The sequence below is a fragment of the Conger conger genome, chromosome 5, assembly GCF_963514075.1.
Source record: "Conger conger chromosome 5, fConCon1.1, whole genome shotgun sequence".
NCBI lineage: Eukaryota > Metazoa > Chordata > Actinopteri > Anguilliformes > Congridae > Conger > Conger conger.
The window spans coordinates 5,151,146-5,172,241 of NC_083764.1; the positions used below are offsets into that span (position 1 = coordinate 5,151,146).

The 21,096-nt window shown below is 47.8% G+C and overlaps 1 protein-coding gene across 2 annotated transcripts in view; it reads right to left on the reverse strand.

Annotated features, from left to right (window-relative positions):
* Positions 1-21,096, reverse strand: part of LOC133129163 (cAMP-specific 3',5'-cyclic phosphodiesterase 7B-like) — a 31,330-nt gene that overhangs the window by 3,949 nt on the left and 6,285 nt on the right. Inside the window, exons 2-10 of one of the 2 annotated variants that reach the window (XM_061243045.1) lie at positions 18,130-18,190; positions 9,186-9,269; positions 7,268-7,419; positions 6,596-6,659; positions 6,010-6,105; positions 5,133-5,233; positions 2,329-2,460; positions 1,611-1,702; positions 981-1,125 (exon numbers count right to left, since the gene is read on the reverse strand). In XM_061243045.1, the coding sequence (XP_061099029.1) occupies positions 981-1,125; positions 1,611-1,702; positions 2,329-2,460; positions 5,133-5,233; positions 6,010-6,105; positions 6,596-6,659; positions 7,268-7,419; positions 9,186-9,269; positions 18,130-18,190 (927 nt within the window). The remainder of the gene's footprint in view (positions 1-980; positions 1,126-1,610; positions 1,703-2,328; positions 2,461-5,132; positions 5,234-6,009; positions 6,106-6,595; positions 6,660-7,267; positions 7,420-9,185; positions 9,270-18,129; positions 18,191-21,096) is intronic. The other variant, XM_061243046.1, reaches the window with a different exon arrangement.

Below are 21,096 nucleotides of genomic sequence, written 5' to 3' on the forward strand. Positions count from 1 at the left end.
TGAATTCGTACATTGTCATCTATGGATAAGATTCAATGGAAGTGAATTTCCCAAAAAGTCAGACTATGCTTTTGGAATCACAATATTTGTTTTCTTGGATTCTTCATGGATACTATTGCTATGAAAAAAATGCTGATGATTTTGGTTGCGTAGTGTAATTAACATCTCAGCGTGATGAATCTGCAAATGTGAAACCGTGAATACAAGCCACAGCACTGACCTGTAACTGTGGCACTGACCTGTAACCCCTGACCTGTAACCATGGCACTGGCCTGTAGCCACTCACCTGTAACCATGGCACTGACCTGTAGCCACTGACCTGTAACCATGGCACTGACCTGTAGCCACTGACCTGTAGCCGTAGCATTGACATGCAGCCACAGCACTGACCTGTAGCCACTGACCTGCAGCCACAGCACTGACCTGTAGCCACTGACCTGTAACCATGGCACTGACCTGTAGCCACTGACCTGTAGCCGTAGCATTGACATGCAGCCACAGCACTGACCTGTAGCCACTGACCTGTAGCCACAGCACTGACCTGTAGCCACTGACCTGTAGCCACTGACCTGTAACCATGGCACTGACCTGTAGCCACTGACCTGTAACCATGGCACTGACCTGTAGCCACTGACCTGTAGCCACAGCACTGACCTGTAGCCACTGACCTGTAGCCACAGCACTGACCTGTAGCCACAGCATTGACCTGCAGCCACAGCACTGACCTGTAGCCACAGCATTGACCTGTAGCCACTGACCTGTAGCCACAGCACTGACCTGTAGCCACTGACCTCTAACCATGGCACTGACCTGTAGCCACTGACCTGTAACCATGGCACTGACCTGTAGCCACTGACCTGTAGCCACAGCACTGACCTGTAGCCACTGACCTGTAGCCACAGCACTGACCTGTAGCCACTGACCTGCAGCCACAGCACTGACCTGCAGCCACAGTATTGACCTGTAGCCACAGCACTGACCTGTAGCATAAAGTGCCGGTGATCCGGGTCCTCCAGGCTGATGTCGTCGCTGTCCAGGTGCGATTTGAGGCGGCCCAGGAACTCATTCTGTCGGCTGATGTCCGTGGCCAGAATGAGGGAGCCCAGCTGCTGCTCGATGTCCTGCCTGAGACGGGAGAGTGAGGAGGATGCTGGGTAATGTAGGCTATGCGACGCTAACTGTGCTAGGTAGCTAATGTATAAACCAGAGTTTCGGAAGTACTAGATATACTGTACTGCTTCTGTCCGAGATTCTCGTAGAAATATCGGCTGGGTTTATCACCTGTTAATGGTACTTGTATACAAAATGATTTATATACTCAGAGAAACTGCTATTTCATACACATCTCATTATAGCAAAACCATACATGCATGCATGCTATTTCCTACCACACTCCAGAAATGTGAATCTGTCAAACTTTAAAAACCTAACTTAGCACTTTGTATGCAGGTCTATCCCCATTGGCTGTTAAACTACAGGGTTGTTATTTGTGAATCTTGTGTCATTTGTGCATGGCTTTTGATGATGTATGAGGCCGTAATAAGCAAATATCAGATTTCCGATGTATAACGGGGCAGGCTCGTTAGGTCCTGAGGTCAAAGGTCACTCACGTCATGTCTGTGGGCAGATGGGACAGGAGGCCGGACTCTCTGAGCATGCCCACTGTGGACCTCCAGTGATGGCTCTCCAGCACTGAGGTGTTCTGCCAATCACAGAGCAGCGTGTGAGACACACAAACACACACATCCCTGTTCTCACACTAGACCCAGTACAAACACACACACACACCCCTGTTCTCACACTAGACCCAGTACAAACACACACAGACACCCCTGTTCTCACACTAGACCCAGTACAAACACACACACACACCCCTGTTCTCACACTAGACCCAGTACAAACACACACAGACACCCCTGTTCTCACACTAGACCCAGTACAAACACACACAGACACCCCTGTTCTCACACTAGACCCAGTACAAACACACACAGACACCCCTGTTCTCACACTAGACCCAGTACAAACACACACAGACACCCCTGTTCTCACACTAGACCCAGTACAAACACACACACACACCCCTGTTCTCACACTAGACCCAGTACAAACACACACACACACCCCTGTTCTCACACTAGACCCAGTACAAACACACACAGACACCCCTGTTCTCACACTAGACCCAGTACAAACACACACACACACCCCTGTTCTCACACTAGACCCAGTACAAACACACACAGACACCCCTGTTCTCACACTAGACCCAGTACAAACACACACACACACCCCTGTTCTCACACTAGACCCAGTACAGGTGCTGACCTGGTACAGGCTGGCCAGGTGGTGTTTGGTCTTGATGAGGAAGGGCTGGTTGACTCCTGGGTGATCCACATCGTGGGCTGCAGCAGCCATGAGCCCCAGGAAGATGTCCATGGGCGTGAGATACCCTGCCAGCTGTCAATCAAACAGGGGCACGGTTAGCATAGCGCAGTGAGATACCCTGCCAGCTGTCAATCAAACAGAGGCACGGTCAGCATAGTGCAGTGAGATACCCTGCCAGCTGTCAATCAAACAGGGGCACGGTTAGCATAGCGGAGTGAGTTACCCTGCCAGCTGTCAATCAAACAGGGATACGGCTAGCATAGCGCAGTGAGATACCCTGCCAGCTGTCAATCAAAGGGGCGGCCTGTAGCATAGTGGTTAAGGTAAAATGACTGGGACATGCAAGGTCAGTGGTTCTAATCCCGGTCAGTGTAGCCACAATAAGATTCACACAGCCCACCAACACAGCCCTTGAGCAAGGCCCTTAATCCTGCATTGCTCCAGGGGAGGATTGTCTCCTGCTTAGTCTAATCAACTGGATAAGAGCGTCTGCCAAATGCCAATAATGTAATCAAACAGGGGCATGGTTAGCATAGCTACGCTACATTACACTGATATGGTGCTAGATACCAATTCGTAGCTAACTGGTGAGCATTGGGTACCCATTAGGGGTAGGCAAATGTTCCAGATAATTGACTTTCCTCATCATTATGTTGTGTTATAACATTCATTTAGCAGATTTAGCATAGTACATCATAGTTAGCATAGCATAGACAGCAGGCCACGGTCGTAAGGGGCCCCCTTTGACAACAAGCGTTGGAGTCAGGGGGCCCTGACACAGGCAAGTAAATTCCAGTTTCCATTTTTTACAAGCCATCCATCTACACTGAAAAAAACGAATATCTTAGTCATATTTAGACTTCAAATCTCAATTCTTTTACTTATAAAATGAACAAAAATACTGCCAATGAGGTGAGAAAGTTTGACCCAATCGACATATCGCCAGCTGCGGTATGAAAATTTCACTTTGTCGAGTGAAAACAGTCACATCGCCGGATGTTTACCGATGCCACTCGTGTTCAGCGCCTGGCTTAGGCACACGACCCCTAGTGTCAGGAGAAATTCGGCGGGAACGTCCCTCGTTCTGCGGGGCTGTGTGTGGAAACAGGCCCGTCTGGCCCCTGACCGTCGTCCCGGCACAAATCAAACACGAGGAACATCCTCTCCCCCGTCCAGCGGCTCAGCGGGGCGCGAGGAAACACGATTCGCTGGGGGTTCCTTTAATACCCTTCTGCGTTGCGCTGGTTGTGCTGACAAAGGAGTCCAGTGTCCCAGAGTATCTAATTTCCATCTCGGCGGGACGGGACGGTCGTCCAAACACCCGTTTGGATTGTGCGTTAGCGTGGCCGCGGTGTCGTGCTGCTGACAATGTGTGGCGTGGGGCGAACGTCACGCGCGTCATCACCACACACACACTCACACTCACACACACACACACACACACACACACACACACACACACACACACACACACACTCACACACACACACACACACACACACACACACACACACACACTCACACACACACACACACACACACACACACTCACACTCACACACACACACACACACACACACACACACACACACACACACACACACACACACTCACACACACACACACACACACACACTCACACACACACTCACACACACACACACACACACACACACACACACACACACACTCACACTCACACACACACACACACACTCACACACACACACACACACACACACACACACTCACACACACACACACATACACACACACACACTCACACACACACTCACACACACACACACACACACACACACACTCACACACACACACACACACACACACACACACACACACTCACACACACACACACACACACACACACACACACACACACACACACACTCACACTCACACACACACTCACACACACACACACACACACACACACACATACACACACACACACACACACACACACACACACTCACACACACACTCACACACACACACACACATACACACACACACACTCACACACACACACTCACACACACACACACATACACACACACACACACACACTGTCACAGTTGTTAGCATTCGCCCTGCCGTGCACCGATACGTGATACGTTGTTTACTTTCTTTGATGAATCGAGGTTGACTGGGAATGACTCGATAAACGCGGTAATTCTCGGGTTCACCCTGGTCTTTCCTGCACTCTCAAAACAAAGGGTTCCACTATGGAACCCTATCTAGTTCAAGAGTTCTTCTGTCAGACAATGTGGGAGCTTTCACACCTCGCACAGGGGGCTCCGTAAAGGCCTAAAAAGGGCTCCCCTATGGAAGCGAGCCAAAGGAACATTTCTTCTCTGAAAGTGAACTTGTGACAATGAAAGTTGTGGATTGCCAGAACTATCATGTGATTTTATTTTTTTGTTTTGTTTGGCAGTCCTGTTTGCCGCCAGGCGAAGGACTGGGCCGGCTCAGTCTCGCCCTGCCGGCAGCCAGAAGCCGCCGTAAAGCCCAAACAATGACGACCTCAGAGCCATCTCTGGCTCTGATCATATCAGCTGGCAGCACACGGGGGTCGAGGCCCTGCACTTCCTCTATCTACCAGACAGACAGGAAGCAGGAAGCAGGGAGATGGGAGATGGGAGGGGTGTGTGGTTGGATGGGGGGGGGGGGGGGGGGGTGGAATCACATTCCCGTTGCCGTGACGCCCCTGCTACCTGTCGTACCTTGGGCTCCTTCAGGTAGCAGTGCATGGCCTGTGTGACGTCAGCCGCGTGCACGGCATTGTGGTACGGGTTCTGACTGTGGTAGTCCTCCTGCACCATGCCTGCAGAAAACCACAAAGATAAACATTTCATTTTCAATTTCATTTTCTACGTAGAACATTTGCATCTCTAACTTCTAACTTAATCGGACTGGGGCCTGGTAAATGTCATGTTCTTCACGATACAGGAAACACAGCACATTGCAGTGTGTTTTCTTATGAGTGTCAGATGGTTGACATTGCTCGCCGTGTTGCTTTGAAAGGTAGGACCTCCAGTTTCAGACTTTCCCACAGGTAACAGCTGCACCCAAACCGGGACTCACGCAGCTGTAAGGTTCACTGCGTGGCAGAGATAGTGTGCCTGGGACGGTGTATTTGAGGGCCCCCGTTCCAGGTGAAATTGTTTTACCCCATTTGCATCCTCGCAAGACTAAAATACTGTAAAAGATTGACTTTTTTTTGTTTGTTTTTGCAGCGATATGAGACACAAGACATGGTGAATAATTTGCATTAATTTCAGCACCAGTCAAAATCCCGGTGCCCCCGAGGAGTGTTGTTTTGTGTGAGTATGGTTTGTCCTCTCACTGGTGAAACAGAGACGTGACTCATGTTTGGAGCGCTCGATTTAGACCAAAGTGCTCTCTCCTGTCATAGGAAGGAAGCACACAAGTGTGACGCTTTCTCTCTGAAGATGATCGGAAAGTTTTTTCTGCGAATACGAAGTGAATGCATTTTCTGTGAATTCTATGGATACGGTTTCCTGAGAGGAAACCGTTGTTGTGTAATGCGTTCAATCTGTAAACACGTCACTATTCGAGGACTCAAGGTACAGTAATTACCCAGAAATCTGTGCAGCTTCACCATGTCCAGTTGGAAATGATGAATAAGTCCATAGACGTTGAAAAGATGACACAAAAGCGTGACTAAGCTGTTACCTAGAAGAGGAAACAGAGAAGGTGTTTTATATAAGTGTCACATCAATAAACAATTCCATGTAAGAGCTATTCCAGCTAAAGCGACAAATGTTGGGCACAAAACATACAAACTGGGTTATATTGCCAAACAAACAGGATTCACCAAATTCACCATTTATCAAATGTGTTGGTATAGTCAACTTTACAAATGATTTGTCCCAATGCATGATAAAGGAACAGGGTTGTATGCACACACACACACACACACACACACAGTCACACACACACACACACACGCACACACACACACACACACACACACACAGTCACACACACACACACTCACGAACACACACACACACACACTCGCACACACACACACACACACACACACAGTCACACACACACACACACACTTGCATACACACACGCACACACACACAGTCACACACACACACACACACTTGCATACACACACACACACACACAGTCACCACACACTCTTCCTTACCATTGGTGAGACGGTCGAACAGGAAGATGTCAAAGCTCCATGTCCCGACCTTAGACAGCATATGCTGCAATGCAACAGAATGCAGAGTCAGGATCGCGCAGTACGACTCACAATCATGCACAGTGCGACACGATTTTCATACATAAATCATACATTCACACTGACATTACACTTAGGGATTCATCACATGTTCTTATCCAGTGAGACCCACAAATAAATCTAAGGTTTGAATAGTTAAAAAAGAAAAAATCTATTCATGACACTACTACTAATAATAGCAATTGTTCTAAGTACATTGCTAATTGCACTAATTACCCAGGGGAAAAGAAAACCAGGGCTGGATTTGGTTGGAGGTTGGGGGGGTTGGGGGGTTGGGGGTTGGAGGTTGGTGGGTTGGGGGGTTGGAGGTTGGGGGGTTGGAGGTTGGGAAGTTGGGGGGTTGGGGGTTGGTGGTTGGGGGGTTAGAGGTTGGGGGGTTGGGGGTTGGAGGTTGGGGGGTTGGGGGGTTGGCGGTTGGGGGGTTGGAGGTTGGGAAGTTGGGGGGTTGGGGGTTGGTGGTTGGGGGGTTGGAGGGTTGGGGGTTGGGGGGTTGGAGGTTGGGGGGTTGGAGGTTGGGAGGTTGGGGGTTGGGGGTTGGTGGTTGGAGGTTGGTGGGCTGTTGGTGGTTCTTACCGCGGCCTGCCCCAGGTAGTCCTCGTCCAGCAGGTGCAGGGAGGAGTGGGGGGAGGGGCCCCTCAGCAGTCTGGAGGCGTGGAAGTACCGCTGGAAACTCAGCAGCCTCTTCACCTTCTTCTTAGTGCCGATCTCCCCTGGATGAACAGCGGCTGCACACCACAGGTAACCAGTCAACACACAGGTAACCAGTTAACACAGAGATAACCGGTCCACACACAGGTAACAGTCAACACACAGGTAACCAGTTAACACAGAGATAACCGGTCCACATACAGGTAACAGTCAACACACAGGTAACCAGTCAACTCACACAAACCAGTGAACGCACAGGTAACCAGTCAACACACACAAACCAGTGAACGCACAGGTAACCAGTCAACACACACAAACCAGTGAACGCACAGGTAACCAGTCAACAATTGCAAAAATAAAAAAACAGTTTCTTCAATTTATCAGTTTAATTGACATATAAACAGCCAAACAGTAAAAGCCAAGTTGCAGCCAGTGACATCCTAAATTATGTACGTAATAGAACTGTGTCTTCTACTTTTTTTTTTTTATTGCTAAAGTTTTTAAGACTTTTTAATGAACAGAAAAAAAAAGTTGAAGTTGGAAACAGCAAAAACAGATGCATGATAAAGGAACAGGGTTGTATGCACACACACACACACACACACACAAACAGTCACACACACACACACACATGCACACACTCGCACACACACACACACACACACACACACAGTCACACACACACACACACACTCGCACACACACACACACACACACACACAGTCACACACACACACACACACTTGCATACACACACACACACACACGCACACACACACAGTCACACACACATAGCCTTGTGCAGCAGTAACCTCACTGACCCAAAAACCAACACCTGTCACTCCCTAAAACCTTCGGTTATCACGGTGACCATATGAAAGTGAGGCTGCAGACACAGGCAGGTACTTAAAAGCAGCTGCGCTCACATACGGGCAATTAAATACGTCAAACTAGGACAAATCACAGAGAATAACCTCCCCCCAGGCAGACAATGCATACAGGAAATGAACAAAAAAAAAAAGGCCCAAATCCCACTCGACCTCGTACTTCACAGAGAGATATCCGCCTCGCTCGGTCCCCGGGAAAATGTGTAACCATTCCAGTGAAACTCGGCTGAAGCCGTGGTTCCCGGTTATCGGAAAGAGTTCAGGCCGGATTCCCACGCCACTAACCTGATGAACGCCTTTAAAAAAAACCCCCACAGAACTCGGCTGTCTGCTCTTTCGTGCTTCCTCCTGACACATCGTCTGTGTCACCACTTCAAACGTCACCAGCACTGCCCGGACAATCCTGTTTATTTGGTTTATTTTAATGTTTCCATAGCAATCACCCTGCTGCTTTCAGAATTACTGTTATGGGTACATAACTTCACAGTACTCCACTAACCACAGCCGGCATTGACCAACACATATAATACATAAATATAAATGTCAGATTGCCATTGCCTCTGGCACCATCTTTGACTCTGGTTTCAGAGCATCGGTTAATAAAAACTATTTTCCACTTTTATATACTGTAATGTACAGTTGGAAGAAGAGGGTGTCACATCTGAACTGACTTCCTTGAATGGGAAAACGCTGTAAAATATGCAGAAGCATAAAGCGTTCGTGATGCGGGGTTAATCCTTTAAAGTGTGGGATTAAAAATTTGTGATCAGAATGCTCTTAACTGAACACTCTAATGCTGATGTCACAATCACTACTGGCGACTGAAAACAACGGAGTTCTAGAACACTGGCTTAGAATGTTGAGGAAACATTCCAAAAAGACCATCTGCTCTTCAGAGGGTCAAAACAAGTACTGCATGATTAACGGAGTCTCATTAGGAACAGAAATGAACTCACTGTTTAACAGCCGCAGGTCGATGAACGGGTACGACCCCCTACGCTCGGACAATACTGCTGTCTGCCCCCTTAGGCTTCCATCACCTGAGAGAGAGGGAGAGAGAGGGGAAGAGTGAGAGAGAGAGGGGAGAGAGAGGGAGCGAGGGGGGTGGTTGAGAAAGGGGGAATATAGTGATGGAGAGATAGAAGGTAGAGAGAGGGAGGGGAAGAGTGAGAGAGGGGGAGAGAGGGAGAGAGTCATAATGTGAACAGGTCGCAGTGTTAAACATACGCTGCCCACGTTAATGTAGTCACTGGAGGCAGATATTACTCGCACATAGTCACCTTCACTACAGCGATCAATCATGCGGTATCTGACCACACGTTCTTTAGACAACACAGAAACTTTTTCAAAGAAGCAATAAAAAATAAAAAAAAGTCCCGAATGAAATGTAATAAATAGAAACAGACTCCATTAGCTGTGAGACGGGGAAAAGCACAGCCCCTGCGTATGGCGAATGAAGGTCATGGCACACAGAGCACTGTCACTCAGAACCGCGGGGCTAACACACCCACGGCAACAAAGAAAGGTGCGTGCTGGTACTTTCCCTGGAAGACAGGCGTGTCCTAGCTCTTGCTCCGATGATGCTGTTTCCACCAAAGGTCAGGCATCATGTGAAAACCATCGGAATTTAACCTCCCGAAATATTATCGTTTCATTCACAACCACCACACACGTCCCTATTTTTACCGTAGCAATATTTTTTTAAATACAACTATAAAAGATAAATGAGATTTTATTTATTTATTTAACCTTTATTTAACCAGGTAAATCTCTTTTGCAAGATGGACATGGCCAAGACAGCAGCATTAAGATCAACAGAGAAAGTTAGACGTTACAATTTTGAGGGCCAAATACACCCAGCAATTACACCCAGCAACAAACCATAAATATACAAATAAAAGACATCAGCATTAGAAAACATACAATATCATACAAAATACATTAAAGTAACATGCATTCAAGATGTCTTAGGCGCGTCATCTTGAATTTAATAAATAAATGACATACAGTAGATTAAACAAAACATGTGGAGGTAGCAGCACTGTGGATTCTAGCATGGCTACAGTAGGACTTGAACCACCGACCTTGTGGGTCCCAGTCATGTACCTTAGCCACGAGGCTACAAGCTGCCCCAGATGTACCCCGGCATGTGAACAGCGCATATAAAACTGATGCATCATGGGACGGATAAGCGAAAGGTAAAGTCAGCGGTGTGAAAGACAGCTAAGTCTCGGCCTCGTTCGCTGAAACACTCTCTGACGCAAATCCTCGCCTCGCATCAGCTAACCTCCTGTCCTCCTGCCAACGCGGGAACGCAAAGTGCACCTAATAGATTTCCCTTGAAGATAAGCAGTAGTAACCCCCCGCCCCGCTAAACCCCCCCTACCCCCCCAAAACAGATGTGTGATGACAGCTCCGTGTACTGTACAGTCGTGGGAGGTGTGTGAGTGCCCCCAGCCAGGCACGGGCGCACGCGAGCACTGTTTAGGCCCGCTCCGGGATCCATAGCAACCTCGCCACTCAAAACACATGTGGCTTCTATCTGGGTGTTTGATGCGCGATGAAAAATTAGAATACACACGGACTCACGCACGCCACCGGGTCGAGGAGGGGTGCACACAACAAGCCCGTCTGTCTACACTCGAGCGAGGCCCCTGTTTACGTGCGTTTCACAAACATATAACATACAGCTTATTAACCCTTCAGCCCTTTAAGGTGTACGACTACAGACTATGTGATAATGTGTCATAACGTTCTAATGCTGATGTCACAGTTGCTGCCGGTGACTGAAAGCAACGGAGTTCCAGAACACCGACTTAGAATTGTGAAGAAACATTCCAAAAAAACCCTGCTCTTCAAAGCGTTTCAGTAATTGCAGCTGTCTTCTCAGATCGGTTGGCTGTGTCAAAGTTTCAGCGCAGACACAATGTAGCAAGTGAACAAAATTAACTATCAAATAATGTGTATGATCTCGTCACTTTTTCCATTATTTACTATTTTCCTCTTCACAGACTGTTGTGGAATTCATGAACAATGCGATACACCGTGAACATGTGCGGATAATTAAACACACGTGTGGATAATTTAATGCTGGCTTATTGCTGATCAAGTGTAGTATGGACAGAATGTTTTTAAACAAAAAGGAAGCACCGTCCCTCCCCAGCTTGAAAACATGTATGTACGGAACGGCGTGTCAATCAACTGGCACCATGGGGGCTTCAGCTAACGCAGACAGGTGCATACCGGTACTTTCCCAGGAAAACACGAGAGAAAGAAAGAGAGAGACAGAGAGAGATGGAGAGCGAGAGAGAGAGAGAAAAAGAAAGGAGAGAAGAGAGAAGGAGAAGGAAAGAGAGGAGAGAAGAGAGAAGGAGAAGGAAAGAGAGGAGAGAAAGAGAGAAGGAGAGGGAAAGAGGGAGAGAGAGAGAGGGGGATATTGTGATGGAGAGATAGAGGGGAGAGAGAGAGGGAGGGAGGGAGAGAGTCATAATGGAAACAGGTCACAGTGTTAAACGCAGGCTGCCCACGTTAATGTAGTCACTGGAGGCAGATATTACTCGCACATAGTCACCTTCACTACAGCGATCAATCACAAGGTATCTGACCACACGTTCTTTAAACAACACAGAAACTATTTAAAAAAGAAACAAAACAAAACGGTCACAGAGCGTATTGATCTGTAGCTTCAGGGTCAGCTTATTGCATGCAGCTGTCTAACGGGGGGGAAGGGGTTGCAAGTTCAGACCCAGAGCGAGGCATTGCGGTCGTGTGCTCGAACGGGCCGCTGCTCAGAAAAAAACTGCAAAACAACCCTGAACGCTTTCTACTAAAACGCCCCGCGCTGAATCTATAGAAGCCCATGTGTGCAGAGAACACTGACAGATCTGCCCGAGACAAAGCTCTCCCTGCTGGAAAAATCCAGCTATGCCAGCCTGACCAGCTTCAAAATTGAGGTCTATTCTAGCCGGGTATGAGCTGGTCAACCAGCATGGCCAAGCTGGTCATGAAGCTGGTCTAGCTGGGTATGAGCTGGTCAACCAGCTAGTGCTGGTAGCTTGTCTGAGCTGAAACCATGTTGAGCTGGGAGCAGGTCTGAACTGGTCAACCAGCTTTCAGCTGTTTCAAAACCTAGCTTGAGCTGTTTTTTTTTTTTCACCAGAGCCTTTTTGGGTCATTAAAGTGTTTTAGGGAACAGGACAGTGACTGCAGGTTTAAATCCCCACACACCACATTCCATCCACTGTCTGTAAACCTGGGTCAGTGTCTTGGCTCAGCCGAATTAAACGTAGCAGAATTACATCCATTTACCGGGCACTCTTATCCAGGGTGACTCCAGAAAATGGCCTCCACACACTGAGTGTTTGAACAATTTTTGTATAATAACAATATGATTATAATATGATAGCGTCACACTGCTTCAGGGAACCCAGTCAGTAAACTTTTACTCAAATGGGCTGCATCAACTGCATCTTAGACTGTAGTTGTCGACTGCTTCACACAATAACTTTCCTGCAACATGACTATTGTGTCCTCTTAAGTTTAGCCCTCCCCTTCATTTGCAAACCAAGCCCAACACCGAACGTTTTTCGGCCGTCCTGAACCGAGCTCTCACTGGTCCTGCAGCAGTCAGGTAAAACAGGGAGCGTTTACCTGCAGGGGGGCGCAGGGTGTCCCTGCTCCCAAAAACAGAGGGTTCCCTCACGCTCTGGAGGGCGAGCCTGTGTCCCCAGGCCCGGTTGGCCTGTTCGATGAGTTTGGGGAGCTCCAGAGAGAGGGCCACGCTTTGGGATGAGGGGCCCTGCTTTGGGATGAGGGGCCCTGCTTTGGGATATGAGGGGCCCTGCTTTGGGATGAGGGGCCCTGCTTTGGGATGAGGGGCCCTGCTTTGGGATGAGGGGGCCTGCTTTGGGATATGAGGGGGCCCGACCGAGGCCAGGCCTGGCCGGGGGACGTCTCCTCCCTCACGGTGGGGTTTCGGGTGGAGGTCCGTTCCTGAGCCTTCTCCTCTCCAGCGAAACGCAGACGAGAGGGCATGGTCCCGCCTGACACCCTCCCTCTGCTGCTCTCTCTCTCCTTCCCTCCCTCTGCTGCTCTCTCTCCTTCCCTCCCTCTGCCGCTCTCTCTCTCCTTCCCTCCCTCTGCCGCTCTCTCTCCCCTTCCCTCCCTCTGCTGCTCTCTCTCCTTCCCTCCCTCTGCTGCTGCTCTCTCTCCTTCCCTCCCTCTGCTGCTCTCTCTCTCCTTCCCTCCCTCTGCTGCTCTCTCTCTCCTTCCCTCCCTCTGCCGCTCTCTCTCTCCTTCCCTCCCTCTGCTGCTCTCTCTCTCCTTCCCTCCCTCTGCTGCTCTCTCTCTCCTTCCCTCCCTCTGCCGCTCTCTCTCTCCTTCCCTCCCAAATGCTGTTGATCACAGTCTTGTGCTTTGCTCCCTTCCCTCTCTCTCACTCTTTCTCTCTCTCTCCCCCTTACTGCCCGATGGAACACAGTTCTCTCATCGGAAATAAAGGCAGAAATGATAGATAGAGGGAGGAAGAGGGGAGGATATGCGAGAGGGAAAGTCTCCCTCTCTCTCTCTCCCTCTCTCTCTCTCTCCCTCTCTCTCTCTCTCTCTCTGCTGGGCCACACACAGTGCTGCTCGTGACGGCATCACATCTCCTGGGTGCAGAACCATCAGCGCTCTGACAAACCTCCCGGTTTATTAGCTCACAAATCCAAACTGACCTACATTCCGTTCCCCCGAACCCTCGCCAAAGTCCCCTGAAGAAGACCATCCCACTGCCCCCCACAGAGTCTTTACTTTGGGGGATTTCCAGCGTGTATCCAGCCATCCGTCATTTAGTGCAGCTGGATATCTGAATGAAGGGGTTCGTGTTACGCATTGCGCTGCATGGAACGGCTGTGCCCCACCTGGGATTTGCACCCGCAACCTCTGAGTCGGCAAGCCAATCGCAAGAATGTCATCATTCCTCAGTGACGTTGTTTCCACAGTGACTGTGCTTGTCCCATAAGCAGGTTAAGGGGGCAGAACACCGTTTGTCAAATCAAACCAAATCAAAATGAATGTAATTTGTACAGCACTTTTTACACAGAACTGTCACAAAGACAATTTGCAGAGAAACATAAGGATAATCGCAACCAGGCCTGAAACCCCCAAAAAAAGTAAGTAAAAAAAAAAAAACTCCCCGGTGGAAAACGGTAGTGAGAAATGTTCTTCCGGTGGGAAGGAGTCCCAGGAGGAGCCGGGCGGCTGACGCAGGCCCCATTCTCCCCGCGTGACGCAGACGCAGAATGGATGTAGCAGAAACGCACCGCAATAAGGGACCTGTCACAGCAAACAATCAAATGGCTCGAGCAGGTTACAGCCCGTGCTTTTCCTGAAGAATAATCATTTTACCAGAACAAAGGAGCGAGGAAGCAGGCCTGCTCCCCAAAGGGAAAGTTCTCACTAATGTGGAAAGTTCTTCACCAAAGAATAAGCATAAACATCTTCATTCAATTTTTTTTTTTTTTTTTTTTTTTTTTTTGCTTGATGTTGTAACCGGAGACTCTGAAACTAAACACATACAGCGAGTTTTTAACGGATTCCCAGTAGAAGGGAGTTACTGATCCCACAGAATTCTCTGCCACTGACAATGCTGGCCACAGTGCAGGTCTGTCAAGGGTCTGGCAGCCTGTCAAACCATTTCAAAGCACTCCTTTTAATTAGCCTTTCAGCCTTAACAATGTAAAACTATAGCGACTTTTAACTACTTTAATAAATGCAAGTCAAGTCGCTCTTGTTTGCCAGAAAGGCCTCGTGGGAGATGTAGTCCCTGTGTCAGAAGCTTCTGGACTGGCCCTTTCATAAGCAGAAATTCAAATTTATAGACACACATGGAAGATTCACTCACTAATGTTTCCATCTCAGTGCACAGTTCTCATGGGGAGAATTTCACAGATGTGAATAACACAGCTCCAGGACAGAGAACCCAGGACAGAGAACCCAGGACAGAGAACCCAGGACAGAGAACCCAGGTCTGCCTGTTTCTGGAGCCGGCAGATCAACCTTGAACGCCTGCTGACCCCTCACTCTGCTGGCTGTGCAGAACTCTGCTGCTTTTGCACCGTGCCAACTCCCATTCGGTGTGTTTCCCACACACACACACGCACACACACACATGCACACAATATGTGCACACTCGAACATATATGCACACACACAGACATACTTACAAATAATAATAATAACAATAATAATAAAAGCTATTTAGAGGCCAGTGCAGGCTCTCTGTCAGGGTGTGTACTTTTCTGAAAGGCACCCAGGTGTAGTTTTATACGTTACAGGACGAGTAGGGCTAATTTAAATGCGTAATGACAAATGAGGTCAGAGATAATGACTCTATTATAACTCTCCCCCCTGGGCTCGAACCATGGCCTCCTCAAAAATAAAAAAATAATAAAAGCTTTGACGTTCACCTCAAACAGCCATCAAAGCAGACAGCTAAAACAATTAGCACACTTTTTTTTAATCCTACAATTCCCGGCCTCCGTTACCCTTTCAGGTGTGAGGTCACAAAGTCCTCAGCTGAACACTCTAATGCTGGTGTCACAATCGGTACCGGAAACTGAACGCAATCGGGTTCTAGAACACCGACTTGGAATACTGAAAAAAGCATTCCGGAAAAATGTACCCTTCAAACGGGCCAATGCAGAGGACGTAACTCATACCCATCATCACAACCTCCTGCTGGGCTGTTAAAACAACATGCAGGGCTGCTATTTGTGGTGCCAATAATAATTTCTTGGAAAGCACACACATGGACGAAAGGTTTGCTGGAGTTCAGTGCACCGTATGTGAATAAAAGCACAGATATAAGTCTGAATCACTAGACAGAAGTAGTAATAGAAAGAGTGTGTGTGTGTGTGTGTGTGTGTGTGTGTCTGTGTGAATGTGTGCATTTGTGTGTGTGCATTTATTCAAGGTCAACCAATGAGACGAGGCCAAACGGCAACAGTGTATTAATGTTTTGATATGGGTAAAGAACAACCCAGGCATTATGCCCTCAAAGCTGAACGAATTTCTCTGAAATGAATTGTCACATCATATTGCCACGGCGACCGAGAGCGCCAAACTCTGATTAGAAGCATCTTTTTTTTTTTTTCTTCCGAGAAGGCTCCCCTCAGATTCCCACGGCCTTAACAAATTCCAGCGAAGGAACGCTGGAGATTGTGGCTATTCACCGGCGTCAGACCTCGCTCTCCCAGAAACACGGAAGACTGAGACACAGTTATGAACCAGACAGACGGTCAAGGTCGCCCCGGAGGATAAAAAAATGAGCCGGGGGGGGGGGGGGGGGGGGGGGGGCGGTTCTGCCCCAGTCGCTGTGTGACTGTGACCATGACAACCGCACACTCCCAACACATAACATAATACAACATACCACAACATAACATAACACAACATAACATAAACATTACATTACACAACATAACATGACAAAACATAACATAACATAACATAACACAACATTACACAACACAACATAAGATAACATTACACAACACAACATAATATAATATACCACAACATAACATAACACAACATAACACAACACAACACAACACAACATAACATAACATTACACAACACAACACAACACAACACAACACAACATAATAGAGTTCTAGTGCCAGTCATTCAAATTCAGACATTAGCCTATTTTTCCCAAAAGACTACCCGCCTGATTTGAGGTTATATTTCTCCTGTATTTAAGTTATTTCCCCACTGTTCAGGGGAGTTTCTGAAGCAGAGAAATAAAATCCACAAATGCCTGGTTAGAAGCCTTATTGCAACACCATGGCCAATGCGGCAGACATAGAGCCAGAGCCAAAATGGACTCTGGGTATCCAAGGGCACTGACCAGCAGCGTTAGAGCCAGAATGGACTCCGGGTGCCCGAGGGCACTGAGAGGGTCTGGTACGCTAATGAAACCCATGTCAGCAGAAGGACGCAATGCAATTCCCTCTGTTCTCATCACCTTATGGCAGATGGTACAGCCCTTTGCCAAGGGGAGAGGAAGCGAGAGAGAGAGAGAGAGAGAGAGAGAGAGAGAGAGAGAGAGAGGACAGGTAGAGTAAGAGGGAGCGAGAGAGAGAGGGAAAAAATGGAGGGAGAGAGAAGGACAGTGAGAGTGAGCGATATGGAGAGAAAGAAAGAAAGAATGAGAAAGATGGAGAGAGTGACAGAGAGACAGATAGTTAGAGAGAGGAAGAGAGGAAGAGAGATAGAAAGGTTGAAAGAGATAGCAAGATGGAAAGAGAGAGGGAGACAGAAGGACAGGGAGCAACACGGGCGCAGGGAGAGAGAGAGGGAGCCAGGAAGCGTGACAGGTGAAGTAAACTGAAGCAGCTTCTCTCTGTGGCCCACGGGGTTTTTGGAAAGGTTTTGGAGCACCTTGGCACCCGGCACCTTTTGGATTGGCTAACGCTCCTGTGGCCAATCGGTGCTGTGCCCAGCCTCTGATCCCCACACGTAGAACCCGCCCAGACCGAGTCCACAGTGGCCCAAAAAGGGTGCAGTTCCCAAAAAATGAGCTTTGATCTGTTTTTCTGCTGACATCATCCCCATACAGTGAAATGTAAATGAGGAAGACAGCCAATAGGATTGTCCGGCAAAGGACAAGGTAAAATTATTATGTACATAGATTATATTTTTCATTACTGAACATGCAAATAATGAATAATATGCATTGCCCATTTCAAACCTTTCTTGGTGTTTTTTTCAGTTGACTTGTTTAGTTTTTAAGCTTATAAGTTTAAGCTTATTTTTTATTCTGGTGTTTATTTATCTACTCATTTCTCATTTCTTTAATGTTTGTTCAAACGTAATGCAGCAGCACCAGACAGCAGCAGGAGGAGAAGGCCTTACCCAGCATATGAATACATAGGGCATTCTGATCTGGACTTTCAAACGAGATCGCTCCACACCTCTGCAGACAGAAAGGAGAAGGACACGGTTAACCTCAAAAATAACATCACTAATACAAAATATATACACACAAACAATGATTACTTCATAAATTTACGGACAGTGATAGCACACAGTATTATGAATTAAGTAAGTGTCTTATTAAGTACTTGTACCAAGTATGCATAAAGTCATGCAGACGTGATCAAGAGGTTCAGCTGTTGCTCAGACCAAATGTTAGAATGGGGGAAGAGATGTGATCTAAGTGACAGCGACTGTGGAATGATCGTTGGTGCCAGACAGGGTGGTTTGACTATCTCAAAAACTGCTGATCTCCTGTGATTTTGATGCACAACAGTCTCTAGAGTTTGCAGAGAATGGTGCGAAAAATGAAAAAAAAAAACATCCAGTGAGCAGCAGTTCTGCGGGCAAAAAACTCCTTGTTAATGAGAGAGGTCGGAGGAGAAGGGCCAGACTGGTCGAAGCTGACAGGAAGGTGACAGCAACGCAAATAACCACACATTACAACAGTGATGTGCAGAAGAGCAGCTCAGAACACACAGTGTGTCAAACCTCTAAGTGGATAGGCCACAGCAGCAGAAGACCAATACGTCTAATAAATACCTAATGAAGTGAGTGTAGTGTGAGAGTAGCTCCACAGAACATGCCGTGGGACTCCTCCACGCAGGCATAATGTATAATTCACCATCCGTGACTCACAGTGCCCTGACGGTTTCTCAGACTACAGGTGAGAAGGGTGGGTGTCTCTGGCTGTGATTGCTCAAATGTGACAGGTCTTCTGTCAAAACACATTTTCCCCTGCATGCAGTTAACTACAACCTCCAGAGAGAAAGTATTATTTGCAGACTAAAGATGCTCCCCCCACCCCCCCATCCCTCCCACTCTCCAAACCTTGGCAAGACAAAAAAGGGAATGTATGATGTTAAGGTTTTGGAAACATTAATAATTTGGGTTCAGAGTTTTAGGTTGCATCTCTGGCTTGTTCCTGCGAGCTGGATATGTGATCTCTTTGAAAAATGTTTGTTTTGTTGCAGTTTGCCTCACTTGTTGGAACAGTGTCAAGTCTGTTTTTCTTTTTCATATGAACACACACACACACACACACACACACACTTCCATACCGTACGCACAAAAAAATGCACGCTCCAAATCAGGTCACGTAACGTGCAGTAACACAAACAAACAGAAACCCAGCAGTACGGTACCTAATTGCCTCTAACACCCTGGGGTCCTTAAATGCACATCGAATTTGAATTTGAGCGCCTGTGGCAACACAGAAGGCTATGGGATCATTCCGATCGTTTATTTTAACCTTCTTCGTCTCCTCGTTCCTCGACCGACCTGGAAATCGATCGAGGTCCACCATCTTTAAGGACATTCCAACCCGGTAAACGAGCCAGGGGTGCGGACGCAGGGCGCTCCCGATGGATTCCTGAGCCAGGTAACACGAGTGCATCTTTTCCGGATTTACTCCGAATGTGCGATGTATAAATGACCGACCCGTGGATTTACTAAAACTCACAGGTCCCGGTGAAGGTCAACGTACGACAAAAAGGGTCGTGTAAAGCCAGCCGCCGAAGATAAATACGTACGGAGGGAACTGAGGGAACGTTTTCCCTCAAGTGGCACGTTGAGTACGCGGTCAGACGGGCGGACGAAAGGAGGGAGGAAAAGACAAAGATCAAGGACAAGAAGGGTGTAGAAAGCGGCAGGAAGGGATCGTGGCCTGGGGAGGACTGGGACCCGCAAGGTTGGGGGTTCGAATCCCAGTGTAGCCACAAATAAGATCCGCACAGCCGCTGGGCCCTTGAGCAAGGCCCATAACCCTGCATTGCTCCAGGGGAGGATTGCCTCCTGCGTAGTCTAATCAACGGTACATCACTCTGGGTAAGAGCGTCTGCCGTAATTACATTAATGTAATGGAAAGCACTTGCAGAATATGTATCCAAGAGCTTGGCACAAGGAAAAGTACTGCCACCAGTGTCAAATGGTCATGGTTGCTCCTGCTCAAAAACAGTTTGGGCTGTGTGTGTGTGTGTGTGTGTGTGTGTGTGTGTGTGTGTGTGTATGCGCACAAACCCCAGCAGGCTGACTCATTAGAACACCAAAGGACCTATCAGACCCAAGGCTGTCTTGCATTCCGATTGACAGACAACCTCGTGCGTCTTCACTTCCCTGACACCTGCTTGGCTCCAGGACGGGGAATTTTCCAGAAGGTCATATAGAGCTTTGAGAAAGCAGTTTTCTGAAATATGATTTTGAGACTTATAGCACATCTGCATAGGTGTGTGTTGACCTCTCCTATTTGCAAATAAAATGTGTTGAGTTTAAAGGTACAGTAGGTAAGATTTTTGTGTTGAAACTTTGTTACATACAAGAGCACCAAATTGGTTCTAATTTCTTATTCATTTTCTCTCCGACTACTGTCTCTTTGGGTGACAAAATTCTATGACATTAAGACTGACTTTTTTTTCTAACCGGAACTCTAAGACTTCCTGTTCCTGCCTCATCCACACCGTCCCTCATCGGCGAGCCGGGCAGGAAGTCTCTGAATGACCTTGATGCGTTGGAGAGCGTTGAGGCACTCATCTCTTCAGCCAGGGGTAATTACCCCCGGCCTGGACCCTACAAGTATGCCCAGGGGTGGAAATAAACCCTCAGGGGTAATTAACCCCAGCCTGGACACTACAGGTACGCCCAGGGGTGGAAATAAACCCTCAGGGGTAATTAACAACATCCCACAGAGAGCTGAAGACCGGATATAAATACAGCGTCAGAATTCAGCGGAGGGAGTGTAAAGGACTCGTGAGTGATACATAATTCCACCACTCTGGTCACGGGGAAAAGTTAAGACAACGGAGTCGTTCAGATTCCAGGCACAGAATTCCTTGAACGAGGAGAGTAAGA